Source organism: Cynocephalus volans, chromosome 1 (assembly GCF_027409185.1).
Source record: "Cynocephalus volans isolate mCynVol1 chromosome 1, mCynVol1.pri, whole genome shotgun sequence".
NCBI classification, from domain to species: Eukaryota; Metazoa; Chordata; class Mammalia; order Dermoptera; family Cynocephalidae; genus Cynocephalus; species Cynocephalus volans.
In genome coordinates this window covers 132,483,897-132,505,943 of record NC_084460.1, presented here as the reverse complement: position 1 = coordinate 132,505,943, position 22,047 = coordinate 132,483,897, and the positions used below count along the sequence as shown (strand labels likewise).

Below are 22,047 nucleotides of genomic sequence, written 5' to 3'. Positions count from 1 at the left end.
AAGTACTTGGTTTTAAAGAGAAGATAGCAACAGAGTTCCAGTAATTCTATGGGTGAACTTGGGGCTGGGTTTTCTTGCGCGGGGGTTTTAGCAGACAGCTCTACTGACTTGTCGGGAACAATGACAACCCAAGCTAGATGGTTATTTTTAATAGTAAGGGGACTGCCTGAAAACAAAATGGCAACTTGTTCAGTTCACTGAGAGGGCTCTTAGAGATGTATAGGCAGGAGGGTGGCATACCACTTCCCTGCGAATGAATACTCTTGGGAATAATGTTTCTTTATTTGCAATGTTTCCTGTTTCTCATCCGTAAAACTAATATAGAGTATATTAGGTAAGTTAAATACCTGAAAAAAAAAAAGAGAGATAAACCAGATTTAAGAGCTGTAAAAGTTAAAAATTTAGCTAAATTAAAAAAAAAAAAAAATTAAAGGTCGAAGGACCAGCAGGGAGAGTGTTTTATCTAAAAAATTTTAAAGTAAATAATGTTCTAGGCATTGTAAGCAATTAGGTGGGTTTTCACAGAAGCCTTAAATGGAAGTCAGCTCTAAGCACCCTCCTCAGGCCAAAGTCTGTATGTTACATTCTTTCATGTGAAAGTGGAGCCTTGGCCACACAACCCTGCTGAGGAGGGTGGGTATTCACACCACGCATAGTACCAGGATTATTTCATACTTCACTGCCTTGTGTGGGGGGCTTTCCCAAATGGAGATGTTTACAATTAGGTACAGGATCATAGTCAGACACTGACAATGGCTAATATTGTGGGATGTACACTTCTTTTCTCCAATGGCTCAGATTTCCCAAATAAAATCTAAACAACCTAAAAAGCATTGCAAATTATACTGAAAGCATTTGGAGGATTCGAGTTCCTGTGTCATCACATCTAGCTATGTGACTTTGAGCAATTTATCTGAATTCTCTAAGCTCCATTATTTCCCCTGTGAAATGGGACTAATAATATTACCTACTTCCTAAAATTCATTTGATGTTTGCATGAGACAATGAGGAAGAAGCACTCAGAATAGTCCAATGCATATCACGCTTTCTGTAGGTGACACTGCCGTTGGTGGAGAGCACTTCTTCCCTGTCCTAGTGCTTGCTCTAGATTGAGGGCTGAACTCTCCGTTGCCTCTACACTCCTGGCCTGTCTCTACCTCCTCATTCTTTCCACTGAGGTGCAGTGGTTTATAGGTTGATGAATTTGGAAGCAGAGCCTGGACATTCTCTGTGCAACTCTCTCTTCCTGATGTTTTTTGGGAGTGAACATTATCTTAGGAATCTTGTATTTTCTACTATCCTCAGCCATGCATTATTAATCTCAATGATAAATGCCTACAGTAGGCAACCTTTCCAATTCTAGGGAAAAGAAGGCAACCATGTTCTCTTATGTCAGCTCAATCAGTAATAATGGTGAGTTTGTGTATGTTTTAATCTCTAACTGCCTTAATTCTTCATCATAATTTTCAGTTGGTTCAGAACACAGGAGAGGAGGGTTACTCATTAATGGGATTCTTCAAACGCTACAATGGCTGTTATGTAATTATCACGGGGGGGGGGGGGGAAACAGTTGAGGTTAGTTTTAAAGAGAAGTGGTAGTAGTTTGATTGACTTTCCCAACATGAACAAACAAAGTTGTCTTTTCCACAAAAACACTTTTGCAACTGGGGTCTTTACACTTGGCTCCTAAAAATATGCCCACCACTGATTATTTGGCATTTGGCATTCAGATTTCCTGACCCCCATGTGGAATCCTGATCCTGAAGACATATATTTAAATTTTTATTAATTTTTCAGGTATTTATTTAGGGGGCTCACCACACTGGAGAGAGTATACAGTATAATAACTTGTTTTCAGATCTCTGCTCTGCCTCTTACTAGCTGTGGAATTTTCTGCAAATTACTTAAACTCACTCTTTCAGTTTACTCACTCATAAATTGGGAATAATAGTACCTACCTTATAGGGTTGTTATGAAGATTAAATGAGTACATAACTGTAGAGCATGCATTATGCACCTAGCATACAGAAAGCATGTATTAACCCCTAACTGTTAAGACTGTTTTCTAAACTATGTTCTAGGCATTGTGCTCATTGTTGTGATTATAATGGTGAACAAAATGGATAATTGAAATTTCCTTTAGGGCTGAGTTAAATGGTTTAGTCTGAGCCAGTTTCCATTCTTTACTATTATAACTCTCTGAGATCTCCCAAAATGAGTGAAGAATGATGTATGACAGAAATTAATACTTGGATCAAGAGAAAATTTAAACTGCATTGTAACAGTATTTATTTTTCATAAAATGAATCAAATAAATCAAATCATTATTGCTCTAAGAGCAATACACAAACTAGGTAGCGTAAGCATATTTTCTGGCTCTAAGACAAAAACTTATTCTAAGATTTTTCTGAGATGTTTTGTATATTTAAAATAGTAGGTATTTTAAACTGGTAAGATCCACCAGTTGGCACCAAGAGCATCTGCACAGGATCTGACTTGAAGTTGTTTTCTCTTGATGTTGGGAAGTGTATTTCAGTAATAGGAGGCCTCCCATAACAGCAGCACTGGTACCTTGCTTCAGTATTCAGAAGTCTTGTCAACCGTTCCTAATAGAAGTGGGAAGAAAAAACAAAACCACAGAGAGCTTTGGAATCTTTCAACATTCACCTACAACCCAGAATATTATATACTAGAGGATCAACTTAACGCCTACAAGAAACATCTCCTGGTCATGATTGCTGAGGCCAAGGAAGGAAGTTGAGCTAGTGAGTGTGAATCATGAGTCATTCTTAAAGCAGTGGCAGTATGATTTAAACTGCGAGTCAGAGTCCGAGAAGCCATGGAGAGTGCTGAACCGGACAGGCGTGCTTTAATGGATGGATGATCAGGGGGGGATTTTCCATTGCGGTAAAACACTAACCTAAGCCATTATCACTTACTGAGCTTCAAGTCAGGCTATTACCACTCCCTTTCACAGCACCAGTATTGCTGAATATTAAGGATGGTAGAAAGAAACAGATAACTGTTAATTATTTTTAATATGCTTAATAGTTCGCTAATCATGTTTTTCATTACAAGAGCAATAGAACCATACGAAATAAGTGAACAAAACCAGCCCGACTCTCACCCTTCTAATGCCACAATTTAACCAGTTTGATTTATCTGTTCTAGCCTCTTCTTATGTTAAAAGATGTATATGTATGTTTTGACTTCCTCTTTATATTTTATGTTGGACTGCACAATCCAGCCTTTTAAATGGTTGTATGAAATTTCCTTATATGGATGTTCTGTAGTGAAATTATATACACTCTCACTTCACACAGGCTGTTTTAATTTTTTTGCCACTAGAAATAATAGTGCCCTGGACATTTTGTACAAACGTTTACTTTATTTATTTATTTTTAAAGCAAAAACTTATTTTTTTTTTAAGTACATTTTCTCATTTTCTATTCTTGACATAAATTTTAATTCTTTCCAGTGGAACCAAAACCACCTAACCTCCTTTCAGTGTCATCTAAAACTTGAACTTCTATTTCTGGATTAAAAAAATCTGTTCACAAATGAGCTACATGTTTACTTTCACATTTGAATTCCTTCTGGATTGATTTCCAGAAGCAGAATTACTGAGTCAAAGTGTGTGAGTATTTTTATGATTTTTGTAACAAATTGCTTTTAGTCATCTACCAACAAAATATAAGAAAATCAGTACCACTCAATTTTCATTTATTTTAAAGGAAATAGATGCTACCATCGAATGAAAAATTTGTTGATTTAAAAAAGCAAATGTTAATACTTTATTGTTTAATTTTGCATTTCTTAAATTATTATTTCCTCCCTATGTTAAGTATTGCCTTTTACCTGGATTGGTTGTTCATAAGTTTGCCTATTAGAATCACATGTTTTCTTTATCACGTTTTACACATTTTTCCAAGGTAAAGTTATTAATCTTATTGCAAGAGAACAATTCTTGCAAATACTTTTTCATAGTATATTGTTAGCCTTTAAATCTATTTTTAAATATTGTCTTTGTCATAGAAGGTGGCATGCTAGGGTTGCATTTTTTAAATGAAAATAAACCTATTTATTTTATGGCTTTTATTTTTAACACAGTGATATAATTTATTTACCATAAAGTCATATAAAGCACACGAACACACACATATTTCCTTACGGACACATTTTGAACAGTCACCTGTCAGACTGTTCTGCTCATGTTCCCCAAAGGTCTTGCTCTGTGTCCTCTATTTGGAACATCTTCCTTTCTCCACAAAGACTTAATTCACTCCCGCAAAACCAGATGTTTCTTTTTTCTATCACCAGTGTATCATGTATTGTTATTTAATTGTCTTCTGGTATGTTTTGTCTCCTTAACTAGAACATGAACACTTGAGCACTGAAGTCATAACTTAATACCTTTCTATATCTTCAAACAGTACATGGTAGCCTGAAAAATAACTGGCTGAATTGCGAGTCACCAATGGTGCATGTGAGATTAAGTAGCGGAATACATGGAAGAAACCAGGAGACTGTAAGGTTTTTAAAAATCTAGATAAAGGAATCTAATTTTAAAGTTAATTTTCCCAATTTGAATTTAGTAACACTGTCATTAGAAGAGTCAGCTGGCTAGTGGAAAGTGCTATAATTCACACTACCACGTGAAGGGCAAATGAACTTCTGGCTTCAATCTGTGTCTCCTAGGACAGGTATGCTCCTGATCATGTTGAGGAAACTGAGGCAGCTTACTGGACTTTCGTTTAGTTATATTCTAGGGGTCCTCATACATGTCAGTATTCTCATTGAGCTCATCAAGTGATTCTGCTTGCCCTTGAATCTAAAAATTGAGATGGGAGAGAGGAGTCAAATTCTGAGACTGTTAATAAGGGTTAGACTTGTAAAGCGGGGCTGGTGTGGAATCTGATCTACATAGCAGGTGAGTGAGGACTGGGACTCCTGGGAATGGCAGCATTGTGTGCTCTGTCCTGGGGACCAAAACACTTTGCAAGGAGCTGCTTGATATTAAGACAGGCCTTTAATGGGACTTTTCATTATGCAAAGGGAAAGCCACAATCCCAGGGTAGTTGTGGCGAGTAAAGGGTTTGGAGGTAGTAATACAGTAGCTGGCCCAGAAACACAGCCAGGATCTAACATCAGGTTGAAAAAACATATACTAAATAACACAATCTAACGAGTTTCTCTATCTATCTCACTAACTGATGTTTCTGCCATTTAATGGACTCCCAGTTTCACACTGCTGCTTCTTTATTAACAACCACCATGCCATCAGTTTTTTTTTTCATTGATGGAAAAACAGTGCTCTTTGAGAGTAGGTACAGGAAGAACGTTAGCTTCCTTGGCTCCTCCTTTTATCCCCCCAAATACGCTATTAAGCTGCATCCTACAAGCTTCGCAGCTGGCCAGGGCTAGGGAGAAACATGGCTTAATGAGTGAGCTCTAGAAGTCATGTAATATTTCATTTTGTGTTCTTCCTATCTTTTTTTTTAATTGTTATTTTCCTTTGTTATTCTCTAGTCTTCAGTAGCAGCTGTGTTTAGGAGAATTAGAAGAGGTGAGTGTATGTGTGTTTCTTAGAGAATATGGGGAAAACTAAAGAAGTTTGGAGAAGTAGTTTACAATGTTAAGAAGGGGGGAGCAGAGAATAATGGTAATTGTATGAACAGATTGCTTACTATATGCCAAGCACTGTGCAAGGTATTTTCTATTTCTGTAATCTCCACAGAGATGGGTAATGTTATTATCCCTGTTTTACAGATGGGGAAAGTCATTCATAGGCAGATTAAGAAATTTGCCCAAGGTTACATGGCTAAGATGTGGTGGAACCAGGAGTCAAATCCAGGGAGTATCATGCCAGAGCCTAAACTCTTAGCCCTTATGCTGTTCTGCCAGGCAATGAGCAATAACCGGAGAAGGTCTGAGGAAAAGTTTCCCCAAGAAGTCTCCAAAAATCCTTTAGAGAGAGAACAGACATTCTGCTTTCATGCGGGATGGGAAGTTGGTTACTAAAGAAAAGTGCTGGCCTCTTGAAGGCTAGAGAACCCGGACATATTCGAGTTAAAGATGAGCATGAGAGAAACATCTTCAACTTCCCCCACAGAACCTATAATAACCTTTCACTCACATAGACTCATGAGGAGAGACTTGGAGGAGAAGAAATATGTGTTCTAAGAGGTGTATGCCCAGTACTAATTGAGCAAATGGACTTAATTGATATAAAACGTATTTTTAACAACCAAATACAAAATTTTCTCAGACTCTAAGTATAATAATCAGCATCTCCTGGAGTAATACAACCAACCTGGCGAAGACTAAAATAAACTCTCTACCACACCTGGAGCCCCCGAAAACCCAGACACAGGTAGGCTGATGTAGATGTAGTGAGGTATTTTCACTATATTTCTCTCCACTTAGTTTCAATCGCAGGACTCTATAGTGTTTCTTAACTTGGGATTTTATTGCAAAGTTGGCCTAGGTTTCTCAAGATTCCCAAGTGACCTATCCAAGTTCATAGTGGGCTGTGAAACTGATCAATATTGATCACAGTGAGACTTTTTGAATACCTTAGGTTAGCCTGCGAAACATTAGATTAGAATGTTTATTATTGAACTCCTGTTTTGTCGCCAGGCATTGTGAATACAGGGTCAAACTGCCTTCAGGCTGAAACATCCAGACACATAGCTGAGGTAGCAGTGGAAGCCTTCAGATCTGTCCAGGTGTCAGCACAAGGTCAATGGAAGGGGCTCAGGTACACTGAAGTTACCCCTGAGAGCATCTGGTTGCCAGTGTGATTCAAGACGAATATTCTGACATCTCTTGAACTTTGTTTTTCCTTGTTATTTCCCTAATATTTACCTCCCAAATAAATATGATCTCCATTGCACCCTGCACTAAGAGAAACATTTTATACTAAAATCTACAAAATGATTAGTAGGTGAACTTCTTCAGGATAAGAGAAGCACATTAATAGTTTCCATAAACTCTAGACTCTCTTCTACCCAAAATAAAACTTTTAAAAAATTGCTTTGAATTTACCTCCTTAATACTTGTTTTGTCTTGAATGCATTCTTTCAATATTACATTTGAAGCTGGTTCAAAAAAGACAGTGTTAGTTCAACCACTAAAACAAATGACTGTTTCAATTACTCCAACTATCAAATTAGACCAGGTTCAACTCACAGTCAAGATCTGTGATCTGAAATTGGTGGTAATCTCAATTGGTGAGAAGAAGGGTTGCTATGTTAAAAATGATTAAAAGTCTTTTATTATGAAGATTGTGTAATAAATATGCAGAAAGTTTGGAAAGTAAAGAGACAAAATCATCTATTGTCTCAACATCCCAAAATACTTTTGTATTAATATGTACTGAAAATGCCATGCCCATCAGTAAGCAAAGGGGATACATAAGAAAGCAAAAGAGGTAAGAGCCATGCCTTCTTGGAATTTTCAGTTCATGGGGCAGACAGACCAGTAAACATACAAACAAAAAATTATGACATGGTTAAAAATAGGACTGTGTGCATATGGAGCTGTGGAAGCACACAGGAGAGCCAGGTAGTACAGTTTTGTGAATTTGGGATGTATCAATGATGGCTCTTTGGAGAAAAAGTTGATATTTAAAGATAAAAAGAAGTTAGCCTCATAGAATGGGGAGACGTGGGGAAGGGAATCTTTTGAGGGTTTCAGGCAAAAGGAATATTACATGCAGAGGCTCAAGAATGAGAGACCACCAGATCTCCCATATCAGGTGAACCAGTAGTAGGTTGGTATGACTAGGCTTCAGAGCATGAGAATAGGTGGTGGGTTGGCAAAGCAGCAGATGGTGAAGAGCCCAATACCATGTCTTGTATGTGCTTTGTCTTGAGTAGTGGAGACCCATGTGATGATGGTATTTTGTGTCCACAAAGATTCAAAAATCTATAATTGCAACATAATAAAGATAAAATTCACTTAAAATCAGCAACATAATATTAAATTATTGGAATTTTTACTTGACATATATCATTGGTCTTCAAGTTATGACATGGAAAATTTTAATGCCTATGTAGTATTTAATTATATTGATTGATGTGTTGATTTAATTTACCATTTGTTTATCATTATACATTTTGATTACTTCTAAGTTTTTATTTTTATAAGTAATGCTCAATTTCCGTTTTTATTTTTTGTTTGCTTTATATATTTAAACTAAATGTCTGGAAATTATATTATTTAATCAAAGGATAGAAGAACTTTTATGGTTTTAGAATCTCTTGATAAATTTACTTTATCAATTTCCATCAGCATCAACAAAGTCAAATTATGTATCAGATTCACTGCATTTGTTTTGGTCAATAGGTATTGTAATCCTTAAAAAAACTCAGTATATAGACCAAATATTTCACTTGTTTTTTTTTAAATGTTAGCAGGGTTAAATACTTTTTCGCATTTTATTTTCAATGTAATTTCATTTTGTGAATTGCCCCTTTTTTATCTCTTGATTGGGAATGTTTCTATTGACACTCACGATTTTAAAATTAACTTCTATATTTCTAAATTTAAAACATTATTTAACTATAGAACATTCCCCTTTACTGAAATGATAAATATTAAATTCTATTATTATTATTATTTATTCCATAATTTAATTTTTCACTATTCAATTTTTAAATCTATCTCAGACTTGTTTTTCAAATTTCAATCAGTGGCTTAATAGCAGTTATTAAATAATCATTTATGTTATGATTGAATTTTTATTATGTGAAATTTGTATGAAGAAGGGGCCTTATATTAAGATTATGCATTCAGTTACAGTGATTTATATATCTGCTGTTCAGACAGTACAACATTATTTTTATTATTATTGCTATATAAAATATTTTAATTTGGATGGAGAGCTAGTAATTTCCTCATTAATCTTTTTTCATATTATCTCGATAATTCTTCATGTTTATTCTTATAGGTGAAATATACAATAATTTTTAAGCATATTTTTAATATTCTTAGTCTGCACTTATACATTGGATATTAAATATGGCAGTTACAAGGATTTCTTAATATTCCAGGCAGAATGCATACAACAGTTTCCAAATACATATATAGCTATTTCATAAAGGAAAAGTAAAGTTCTCACAATTGCTCATAAAAATCTAGATAGCTCACCTGTCGATCCTGGAGCAAGAGAATCTTTATGTGTAGGTACATACTTTCTAGTATTCCATCTGAATTTTTTCTCATTAATCAAAGTTTGAATAATCATTACTTTTGTGAAATCTTCAGTTCCTTGTATCTGAAAGTTGACAGAATGCAAGTTAATTTCTGAGCAAATATAACAGAATTTAAATGTTTCTCTGGCAAGCTACTATTTCAGGCCTGCTTTAAATATCTGGGAGAAAATTGAAAATATCAATAAATCACCACAGGTAAGACATCTTAAAATACTTGGATATGTTGGTTTTGTGAAAGTCAATATATTCCATACAAGGGGTCTTCAAAAAGTTCAAGGAAAATGCATATCATGAAAAAAACTATACATGGATTTCAAAATTTTTTTACACCAAAACAAGCTTGTACTAACTTGTTATAACATGTCTGAACAGTATCTAGTTTGAGGCCCTAAGAAGACTAAGACATCAGCTTGAAAAGAGCCCCTATCAGAGCAACATGAATTCTGCTAAAATTGAAGCAAGAACAAACATCAAATTTATGGTAAAGCTTGGGTGGAAGAATGGTGAAATTACTGATGCTTTACAAAAAATTTATGGGGACAATGCACCCCAAAATCAGCACTTTACAAATGGGTAACTCATTTTAAGAAGGGGTGAGATGATGTTGAAGATGAAGGTCACAGCGGCAGACCATCCACATCCATTTGTGAGGAAAAAATTAATCTCGTTCATGCCCTAATTGAAGAGGACTGACGATTAACAGCAGAAAAAATAGCCAACACCATAGACATCTCTATTGGTTCAGCTTACACAACTCTGACCAATAAATTACAGCTGAGCAAACTTTCTGCTTGTTGAATACCAAAACCGTTGCGACAAGATCAGCTGCAGACAAGAACAGAGTTTTTGTTTGTTTGTTTGTTTTAGTTTTATTTTATTAGAACAGAGTTTTTAATAGAAATTTTAAAACAAAGAGGGTCAAGATCTGCAGCATTTTTTTGAAGAATCCTAACAGGAGATGCAACATGTTTTTACCAGTATGATCCTAAAGACAAGGCATAATCAAAGCTATGGCTATAAAGAGTTGCAAGTGGTCCAAATCCAAGCAGAAGCAGATCGGTCAAGAGCAAAAGTCATGGCAACAGTTTTTGGGGATGCTCATTTTTCTTGTTGACTTTCCGAAGGGCCCAAAGCAATAGTATCTGCTTATTATGAGAGTGTTTTGAGAAAGTTAGCCAAAGCTTTAGCAGAAAAACACCAGGGAAAGCTTCACCAGAGTTTTTCTCCACGATGGTAATGCTCATGCTCATCCCTCTCATCAAACAAGGACAATTTTGTGAGGTTTGATGGGAAATCATTAGGTGTCTACATTACAGTCTTGATTTGGATCCTTGTGACCTCTTTTTGTTTTCTAATCTTAAAAAATCTTTGAAGGGCACCCATATTTCTTCAGTTGATAATGTAGAAAAGACTGCATTGACATGGTTAAATTCCCAGAACCCTCAGTTCTTTAGGAATGGACTAAGTGGCTGGTATCATCACTTACAAAAGTGTCTTGAACTTAATGGACTTTATGTTGAGAAATAAAGTTTATATATATATATATATATTTTTTTTTCTTTTTTCTTTTTTTTTTTTTTTGACCAGTATGGGGACCGCAACCCTTGTCATGGTGTGGTCTGCACCACGCTCAGCCAGTGAGTGCACCAGCCGTCCCTGTATAGTGCTACCAGCGCTACACTCTCCCGAGTGAGCCACGGGGCTGGCTCTAAAGTTTATATTTTTAAATTCTGCTCTTCCATGAACTTTTTGAAATCCCTTCATGTACTTTTATTGATGTTTTAATATTTTGTTCATTTCTCATTGAAATGAGAAAAATAATTAAAAGTTAATCATCAGTAGCCCCTTCAAAACTCACCAAGAGTTTTTCTATATGGCAGAAAGAAAGTTTAAAAAACAATGAATTTTAAAAAATCATTCCTCCTTGTAGTGTTTTTAATATGCTTTGAATCACATTAGTACCCAAATCCTCAGTGAGCAAGGCTCCATATCTAGGGAAGTAGATAGAGTTGGGCAGGCTTCAGGCTGCCTTGAGAATCTCCTGCTTGCTGATTCAATTCTCAACCAGCTCTCACATCAAAGGTCTGTTTTGTATTCAAGAAAAGTGGTAGCAAGCACCATAGTGAAGAATGCTTCACTTCCTCTCATTGGGCATCACACGGGTGCTGCTGGTGTCCACTTAGAAAGTTTTCTTTTGCTCATTTGTCACTTTAAGATCCCTCCCATACCCCATCTTGCTTTTTTCTTGTGTCCTGAATCTACCCTGTACTTCCATCAGAGCTATAAATATTTTATTCGTATATTTACATATCTGTTTTTTTTCCACTTGGTTGGGAGTAGTTGTAAGTCTCATTTGTCTTTATTGCTTCAGCATTTAGCACTATTTCTGTCATATATTAGTTACTTAAAAATATATTTAAATATACTTAAGCCTAATTTAAGTGACTCAGGGTCCCTCTGTTAATTTATTTTCTGTAACTATATTTTATATGTCCCTTGATTCCTCTTGATACATGCCTCTCTTACTCTACCCTAACACACACAGACACAGACACACACACAAATGTGCAATCTTTCTTCTTCCCTTCTTGACATGGCTTAGGTTCTCATTTTTATTGGCCAGGAAACTCATTTAGTTTAAATATGAGAAGACTTTCACTTTTACATCTACTTTCAAGTAGCTGAGGAAGTACCACTTGGTATTCAATTCAGCATGGGTCTGGCAGAACAATACTTTCTAGAGTACTGTTGATATAGTCCTTCTGCAATGTGTGAATGAAATTAATAGGCCCTCTTTTGCTATGTACAATTGCTCCAAAATCTAACTGTGGCCAAAATGTACAGCTTGGCCTGTTTCACTGATATTGGATGGGAATAGCTTGAGCTTGGGCTACCAAATGCCAAGGCAATCAATGACCTTGATGTGTGTGGTGTATGTGGGTATGGATGGGTATTTATGGAGTGGTGCGGGACAGGGGAGAATGGGAAGGTGAAAAGCCCAAGATTATAGTAACAATTTTTCTGATGTTAATGCAGTGTCAGACATATGGCATATTGACCTGGAGATGAATCAATATTTCTTTACCTGATGGCATGTTATAGGAATTAAGAAAGGTGCCTTATAAACTTTTCGTAACTGACAATCTTCTACAGCTCCATGTATAAGGATAACATAGATTACAGTTTCATCATAGATATTAGTTTTGGTGTTCTTTGGTATATCTTTTACATAAAGGTTAGAGAGCTTTAATTGCATCTTGTAGTTCCAATCCTATTAAAAAAAAGAAAAACACAATTGTATAGTCTATGATTTGTTTATGAAGTTTAATATAAGTTCATAAAGTCGATTTCTAACAAAATGCAATTCCATTTAAAGAAAAGGATAAGTTTACACAAACATCTCTTACCTCATAAGACAAACGTTCCCTGATTTTTTGGGCAGTAATAGAAAGTCCAATTTTTAGCCACATTTTATATTCAATGAGAGGACAGCATTGCTCAAAAGCTTTATACAAGTGATTTTTGGGAATAAAATATGTCTGAAAAAAAGAATGATATAAATTTAGTATTTAATTCTGTGTACCCATGGTTTAAGAAATAAGATCTTGTTTATATATAACATTAAAGCTAAGAATTTGAATTATTCAAGATTCATGTTATGGCTTGGAAACCTAACAAAACGTGCATATTGGTAAATATTAGTGCAATCTTTTCATATACTACATTTTAAAAGGCCACATGATTCAGTGAGAGGTTCTTCATTATTCTTTTTAAAAATTGTATCTATTTATGAAATACAATGTGATGTTTTGGTATATGTATATATGTGGAATGATTATATCAAGCTAATGAACATATCCATCACCTCACATACTTATGTATTTTATCAAGTTATTTTTAACTGACAAACAGTAATTGTGTATATTTATACAGTACAATGTGATGTTTTGATCCATGAATACATTGTAGAAAGTTTCAGTCAGGCTAGTTAAAATATTCATCACCTTACCAACTTATCATTTTGCTGTAGAGAGAATATTAAAAATCTATTCTTTTAGCAATTTTGAAATATACAATATATTATTAACTGTGGTCACCATGCAATGCAATAGATCATTAAAACTTATTCTTCCAGTCTAACTGAAAATTTATGTGCCTTGATCAATATCTCCCCTTTCCCAACTATTCCTCCTTTCCTCCCCTTCACCCACCAGCCTCTGGTAACTACCTTTCAACTCCGTTTCTATAATATCGACTTCCTTAGATTCCACATATAAGTGAGATCATGCAGCATTTTTATGTGCCTGGCTTATTTCACTTAGCATAAAGTCCTTCAGGTTCATCCATGTTGTTTAAATGACAAGGTTTCTTCCTTTTTTAAGTCTAAGTAATACATTTCTTTATCCATTCATCTGTTGATGGACACTGAGGTTGATTTTATATCTTGGCTACTGTTAATAATGCTGCAATGAACATGGGAGTGGGAGTGCAGGTATCTCTCTGACACACTGATTTCATTTCCTTTAAATGTATACCCAGAATTAGAATTGCTGGATCATATAATAGTTCTATATTTAATTTTGGGAGAAACCTCCACACTGTTTTCCATAATGGTTAGACTAATTTACATTTTCACCAACAGTGTACAAGTGTTCTCTTTTCTCCAAATCCTTGCCAACACTTGTTTTTCGGTTCTTTTTGATAAAAAGCCATTCTAATAGGTGTCCGTTGATATCTTATTGTGGTTTTAATTTGCATTTCCTCAATGATTAGTGATGTCAAACATTTTTTATGTTGGAGATTTGTATGCTTTTTTTTGAGAAATGTGTGTTCAGGTTCTTTGCCCATTTTTTAATCAGTGTATTTGTTTTCTTGCTAGTGAGTTATTTGAATTACTTATATATTTTGTATATTAACCCCTTATTGGATGTATGGTTTGCAAATATTTAATTATTCTTATCGATTCTGAATAAAAAGAAAAAAAACAAATTGCCAAGAAATGGTTTAACCTTTTAAAATAAAAATGTAAATATTTCCAAAAATATATTATTTGAGGGGACCAAACTTTTTAGGCAGCAATAAAGCATTTATGCAACGAATGAACAGACTTGGTTACTGAGAATCAAGCTGCTATAAATATTCACATACAAGTCTTTGTGAACAGTTTCGGTTTTTAATTTTTTTTTTATTGATTATATATATTTGTAGCGTACAGATTCAAATATCAATACATGTGTACAATATGTGGTGATCAAGTCAGGATGATTAGTATACTCGTGTTTATAAAACATCGTCTTTGTGACCCTTAACTAGTTTCTCATCAAACCCCCTCCCCCATCCCACCTCTAATAACAGCGGTTTTGTTCTCTGTTTCTTTTTGAAAGTTTAACGTATTATTGTGATTGTTTCTCTCTCTCTCTCTCTCTTTCCTTTAGCTCCCACTTATGAGTGAGGATGTGTGGTATTTCTGTTTCTGTGCCTGGCTTATTTCACTTGACATAATTTTCTTAAGTTCATCTATGTTGCTGCAAATGACAGAATTTTATTCTTTTTTATGGCAGCGTAGTATTCCATTGCATATGTATGTCATAGTCATCTGTCAACGGACATGTAGGTTGATTCCAACTCTTGGCTATTGTAAATAGAGCTGCAATAAACATGGGAGAGTTGGTATTTCTTTGACATCATGACATCCATTCCTTTGGGGGTATATGTCCAGCAATGGTGTTGCTGGGTCATTTTGCAGTTCTATCTGTAGTTGTTTGAGGAACCTCCATACTGTTTTACATAATGGTTGCACTAATCTACAGTCCCACCAACAGTGTAGCAGGGTGTGACCACTGGTTATTTCTCTTGGGTTCCCTTATCTTACTTGTGGGTGCTGGGTAATATAGTAAGTGTACATTTAACTTTGTAAGAAACTGCCAAACTATTTTCAGAAATGGTTGTAACATTTTGCACTCTCACCAGCCATGTAAAAGAATGTCAGTTGCTCCACATCCTTGGTATTCAGTCTTTTCATTTTTTAAAAAAATTATTATTATTATTATTTTTTACATTCTAAGATGTTGTTGTGGAGCAGTTGCAGGGAGGGGAGAGGGAAAGGGGGAGAGAAATAGGGTGGGAAGAGTTGGAAGGAGGGAGGCGTGGTTGAGGCCCTTGGCACCCCTCTCATTCTGACAGAAGAGACCAAGGGGCTTCCAGCAGTGACTCAGTTGTTGCTGGGCTGGATGCAGATGTCAGGAGCCTGTGGCTGAAGCCCTTGGCTCCCTCCTACCCTGGCTCTGGAACTCAGGATTTTTCCGGTGGTGGCTCGGTTGTTGTCACTGGGCTGGTTGTGGATGTAGGGAGGACGTGGCTGAGTCCCTGAGCCCTCCCCTGACCCTGGCTTGAGAGTCTGGAGGCTTCCAGTCCTTCTAGGTTTATAGGTGTTCTTTGCTGAATTTAGACCTTTACTGGTTAATATCAGAACTTTGTCTTAGATCTGTGGTTTTTTTGTGTTTTCTTTCAGTCCTGTGTTGGATTATTAGCTACCCCCACCACTTAAACTCTGCACTGGAAGTAATTTGTTGTCCTTTGCTTACTTATAAAATGGGAAAACTTCCTGTGGGAACCTACACTTGAGCCCTGTGCTTGAGCTAAATTGCTCCTTTGCTGCTGATTCTCTGGGAAAGTCTTTCTGTGCAGCTCAGGTTTTAATTGTTTACCTTGTAAGTACTTCTGGGTCTTGTGAGGTCTGGTACTCCTGGGTTGTTTGGAAACTCTGGTCTGAGCCTGAGTCTTTTCAGCAAACTACACCCACTGCAGTTCTATATTCCTGACCAGTCTACACTGAGTGAGCCTTTGCTGACTGGAGGGCGGATCAGCTGTCCATGCTGCGCCCTGATGTTCCCCTGGTGGGCCATCTCCCCCACCACCTGCAATCCGAATATTTCCCATAGGACGGGCCATGCACTGGTCCCTTGAGATGACTCACCAGCCTCTGAGTGTCTCCTTTTTCCATTGTCTGTGGCTCCCCACTCCTATATGGGTCCACGAGAATGATGTTAGTGGTCTTGCTGTCCTGGGGGCCACCAGGGCCCTCTTCCCTTCTGCCGCCAAGAAACTACGTACAAATGGCACAGCCGTGGCTCTTGCCAGCTCTTGCTCCATGCACTCAGCAGCTCCAGCCTTGAAGTAGCTGGAATTTGAAATGGTGGGAGTGGTTCTTTCTTTCCTTCATTGTGGCTTTTCCTGCCTGATCTCTAGCAGCCCCATTTTGGCTGTCATTGCTTTTGAATAGCTGTGAGTTGGTTGATTGTGGGAGAGAGTGACACTGGGGACCATCTATTCTGCCATCTTGACCAGAAATCCTAAATCCTTAATTCATTTATTTGTGCTCTGATCTTTGTTACTGCTCTTTTTCTATTGATTTGGGGTTTGGTTTGTTGTTTTTCTAGCTCCTCGAGGTGTAACATTAAGTTATTTGGAGTCTTTCTTCTTTTTGGATGTAGGTATTTATTGGTATAAACTTCCCTGTTAGAGCTGCTTTTGCTGTATCACATAGGTATGTCGTATTTTCATTTTTATTTGTCTCCAGGAACTTTTGAATTTCCTTCTTGATTTCTTCTTTGACCTATCAGTTGTTTAGGAGCATGGTGTTTAATTTCCATGTATTTGTATAGTTTCTAGAGTCCCTTTTGTTGTTGATTTCTAGTTTTATTCCATTGTGGTTAGACAAGGTAGTTGATATTCCAGTTTTTAAAAATTTGTCTAGACTTGTTTTGTGTCCTAACATATGGTCTATTCTAGAGAATGTTCCATTTGCTGCTGAGAAGAATGTGTATTCTGCAGCTGGTGAATGAAATGTTCGATAAATGTCTGTTAGGTCATGTCGGACTATAGTAGAGATTAATTCTGTTGTTTCCTGGTTAATTTTCTGTCTGGATGATCTGTCCTTTGCTGATCATGGGCTATTAAGTCCCTAACTATTATTGTGTTGGAGTCTCTCTCTCCCATTAGGTCCAGTAGTAATTGCTTTATACAGCTGGATGCTCTGGAGTTGAGTACATATATATTTAGAATTGTTATATCTTCTTTTTGAATTGATCCCTTTATCATTATATAATGACCTTCCTTGTCTTTTTTTCTTTCTTTGGCTTGAAGTTTATTTCATCTAAGCATAGCTATTCCTGCTCTTTTTTGGTTTCCATTTGCATGAGATATCTTTTTCCATCCCTTCACCTTCATCTGGTGTGTGTCTTTACCAGTTAGTGAGTTTCTTGTAGGCAGCATGTTGTTAATTTTTGTTTTATAATCCTTTTAGCCACACTGCGTCTTTTCACTGGGGCATTTAATTCCTTTACATTTAGTGTTATGATTGATACATAAGGACCAGTTACTACCATTTTGTTATTTTTTTTACTTTTTTAAAAATTTTTATTTTGTGGACCCCTCCACTTCCTTTTTTTTTTTTTTTTTTCTGGTTTTACTTTCTTCCTTTGTGGTTGAGTGGTTTTTGCTAGCTTTACATTTTGCTTTCTTGCTATTTATTTTTAGTATGTCTGTTACTAGCTTTTGGGTTATGGTTACCACAAGGGTTACAAAAAACATGTTATAGTTATAACAAATTGTTCTAGACTAATAGCAACTTAAGTTGGGTATCTAAGAAAAAACAAAAACCAAAGCCAGCTCTGCTTTTGTGTCATTTCCCGCCTCCCACCCACACATTTTTGGCAGTTTGTTGTTTTAAGATTATCTTTTATTATTGTTTTTCTCTTATATGGTGGTTGTATATATTAGTGTCTTGTTAGCTTTGCCCTTTAGTCTTCACCACCCTTACGATATTGAGTATTCTGAGATTGTCTGTGAATTTACTTTACTAATGAGTTACATACTTTCAAATGCTTTCTTGCTACTCTTTACTGTCATCTTCTTTCAGATTGAAGAACTCCCTTTAGCATTTCTTGTAAGGCAGGTTTGGTGTTGATGAATTTCCTTAAATTTGTTTTTCTGGGATAAACTTTATTTCTCCTTTGTATTTGTAGATTAGTTTTGCCAAATACAGAATTCTTGGGTGACAGTCTTTTTCCTTCAGTACCTTGACTATATCATCCCATTCTCTTTTGGCTTATAGGGTTTCTACTGAGAAATTCATAGAGAGATATACTGGGGCTCCACTGAATGTCATGTATTTCTTTTCTCTTGGTGCTTTCAATATTTTCTTTCTGTCTTTGGTTTTTGGTAATTTGATTATGATGTGCCTTGGGATGTTCCTCCTAGGGTTCGATTTGACTGGTGGCCTCTTTGCTTCCTGTACCTGAATGCTGTCATCTTTCTCCATACTTGGGAAATTTTCAGCCGTTATTTTCTAGACTATGCTTTCTACATCTCTTTCTTTTTCTTCTTCTTCAGGTATGCCAATTGTGTGCAGGTTATGTCACTTGAGGGAGTTCCATATTTGCTGTATTCCTGTTTCATGTTTTCTTATTCTTTTTTCTTTTTGCTCCTCTGATTGGATAATTTTATGTATTTTATCTTCAAATTCACTGATTCTTTCCTCTGTTTGATTAAGTCTACAGATTAAGTCTATTGAAGTTTTTCAATTCAGATAATGTATTCTTTATTTTTAGAATTTCAATTTTTAAAAAATTGATTCTATTCCTTTGTCAAGTTTCTCATTCTGCTCCTAAATTTTTTTCCAGATATCATTTAATCTTCTATCTGTATTTTCTTGTGACTCCCTGGGTTATTATGAATTCTCTGTCATGCATTTCATAGATCTGCTGTTCCTCTGCATCCATTGCTGGTACTTTGTTTCATTTGATGGAGATGTATCTCTCTGTTCTTTCTCAGTCTTTGTGTCTTTACATTGATGTCTAAGCATTTGAATATATTTGCTGCTGATTCTCTGAGGAAGGTGTTTTGTGAAGATTGTTAAGGAATTCCAAGTTCTCTGGCCCAGAACGGGATCTTTCCTGTGGATTAAGCCCCCTGCAGTTCTATTGCCCTGACCGATTTCCACTGAGACCAGCTGCCCATGCTGCACCCAATGTTCCCCTGGTGGGCAGCCTTTCCCCTGCCCTCCAATCATTTCCTGTGGGGCAGGATGTATATGCATCCCTCACAATTACTCATTGTCCTCTGGGTGGTTCTTTTCGCTCTGGTCAGTTATGGCCACTTGCTCCCATGCAGGAAGACTGGGGTGAATCCTGCCAGTGGACTTTATGTCTTGTGGGCAGGTATGGTGTGCTCTGAAGCCTTCCTCTCCCCTGCAGACTCCAAGCAGGTTTATGTGAAGGGTGCCATGGCTTTTTCCAGCTTTGGTCCACGTGTAACAGCTACTCCCCACCTCCATACCAAGCTGGCTCAGAACAATAGGCACCATCCCTACACCCTCTCACTGTTGCTTCTCATGCATTCATGAACTCTGCGGGTCTCTCTTCTTCCTCCCTCAGCTCTGGTGTTTTCAGGTTGGCAATCTTTGCTTTCTAATAGTTGTAAATTGGTTACTTGTGGGAGGGTGAGATGCTGGGAATACTCTATTCTGCTGTCTTGATAACGTCACTCTTCTTTTTCAGTTTATTTATGTGGGAAATTAGATAATTTATTTTAAACAATTATTCTTTTCTAATATAGGCATTTAAAACTATACATTGTACCCCTAGCACTACTTTTTAACTGCATCTTGCAAATTTTAAAATGCTGCATTTTTATGACTTTTTTAAAAATTATAAAATGTTTTTCAGTTTTCCTTGTGATTTCTTCTTTGGCCAAATGGGTTATTCTGATGTGTGTTATTTAATTTCCTAATATTTAGAAATTTTGTAGATGTTTTATTGTTACTAGTTTCTAGTTTGATTCCATTGTGGTCAGAGAACATACTCTGTAAGATTTCTATCTTTTGAAAGTTATTGAGACATTTTTACTGGTCAGAAAATTGTTTATCTCAGTTAACATTTTATGTACACTTGGAAAGAATGTGAATTCAGTTGTTGGATGTATCAGTTTGTAAATGTTGTTAAGTCAAGATTTTGATAGTGTATCTAATAATACAGAAGATCTATCTGTATCTTCTCTATCTATTAGAAAATAATGATTTTTTTGTCTACTCGTTCTTTTAATTACTCTGAGGGGGTTAGTAAAATCCCTAGCTATGATTATGGTTTGTCTATTTCTCCTTTTAGCTATGTCAGCTTTTGCTATAAGAATACTGTAGTCATTATTAGAAGTATACATATTTAAAAACATATGTTCTTGAATTGTCCCTTTTATCATTATGAACAATGCCTCTTTATCTTTTGTAATATTTCTTTTTTTTTTTTTTTTTAAATTTTATTTTGTCGATATACATTGTAGCTGATTAATGCTCCCCATCACCAAAACCTCCCTCCCTTCTCCCTCCCCCCCTCCCCCCCAACCATGTCCTTTCTGTTTGTTTGTTGTATCAACTTCAAATAATTGTGGTTGTTATATCTTCTTCTCCCCCCCCCCCCCGGTTTGTGTGTGTATGTGTGTATGTGTGTGTGTGAATTTATATATTAATTTTTAGCTCCCACCAATAAGTGAGAACATGTGGTATTTCTCTTTCTGTGCCTGACTTGTTTCACTTAATATAATTCTCTCGAGGTCCATCCATGTTGTTGCAAATGGCAGTATTTCATTCGTTTTTATAGCTGAGTAGTATTCCATTGTGTAGATGTACCACATTTTCCGTATCCACTCATCTGATGATGGACATTTGGGCTGGTTCCAACTCTTGGCTATTGTAAAGAGTGCTGCGATGAACATTGGGGAACAGGTATGCCTTCGACTTGATGATTTCCATTCCTCTGGGTATATTCCCAACAGTGGGATGGCTGGGTCGTATGGTAGATCTATTTGCAATTGTTTAAGGAACCTCCATACCATTTTCCATAGAGGCTGCACCATTTTGCAGTCCCACCAACAATGTATGAGAGTTCCTTTTTCTCCGCAGCCTCGCCAGCATTTATCGTTCATAGTCTTTTGGATTTTAGCCATCCTAACTGGGGTTAGATGGTATCTCAATGTGGTTTTGATTTGCATTTCCCGGATGCTGAGTGATGTTGAGCATTTTTTCATATGTCTGTTGGCCATTTGGATATTTTCCTTAGAGAAATGCCTACTTAGCTCTTTTGCCCATTTTTTAATTGGGTTGCTTGTTTTCTTCTTGTAAAGTTGTTTGAGTTCCTTATATATTCTGGATATTAATCCTTTGTCAGATGTATATTTTGCAAATATTTTCTCCCACTCTGTTGGTTGTCTTTTAACTCTTTTAATTGTTTCTTTTGCTGTGCAGAAGCTTTTTAGTTTGATATAATCCCATTTGTTTATTTTTCCTTTGGTTGCCTGTGCTTTTGGGGTCGTATTCATGAAGTCTGTGCCCAGTCCTATTTCCTGAAGTGTTTCCCCTATGTTTTCTTTAAGAAGTTTTATTGTCTCAGGGTGTATATTTAAATCCTTAATCCATTTTCAGTTGATTTTAGTATATGGTGAGAGGTATGGATCTAGTTTCATTCTCCTGCATAACGATATCCAGTTATCCCAGCACCACTTGCTGAAGAGGCAGTCCCTTCGCCAGTGAATAGGCTTGGTGCCTTTGTCAAAGATCAGATGGCAGTAAGTGTGAGGGTTGATTTCTGGATTCTCTATTCTATTCCATTGGTCAGTGTGTCTGTTTTTATGCCAGTACCATACTGTTTTGGTTATTATAGCTTTGTAGTATAGCTTAAAGTCAGGTAGTGTTATGCCTCCAGCTTTATTTTTTTTGCTGAGCATTGCTTTGGCTATTCGTGGTCTTTTATTGTTCCATATAAATGTCTGAATAGTT

The 22,047-nt window shown here is 36.3% G+C and overlaps 1 protein-coding gene across 1 annotated transcript in view; it reads right to left on the bottom strand.

Annotated features, from left to right (window-relative positions):
• Window positions 1-4,765: 4,765 nt before the first annotated feature.
• The window catches only part of SLC9C1 (solute carrier family 9 member C1), a 123,804-nt gene continuing 106,522 nt past the window's right edge, over window positions 4,766-22,047 (bottom strand). The window contains exons 23-26 of the mRNA XM_063112496.1: window positions 12,626-12,757; window positions 12,304-12,489; window positions 9,154-9,280; window positions 4,766-4,815 (exon numbers count right to left, since the gene is read on the bottom strand). Of these exons, the coding sequence (XP_062968566.1) occupies window positions 4,766-4,815; window positions 9,154-9,280; window positions 12,304-12,489; window positions 12,626-12,757 (495 nt within the window). The remainder of the gene's footprint in view (window positions 4,816-9,153; window positions 9,281-12,303; window positions 12,490-12,625; window positions 12,758-22,047) is intronic.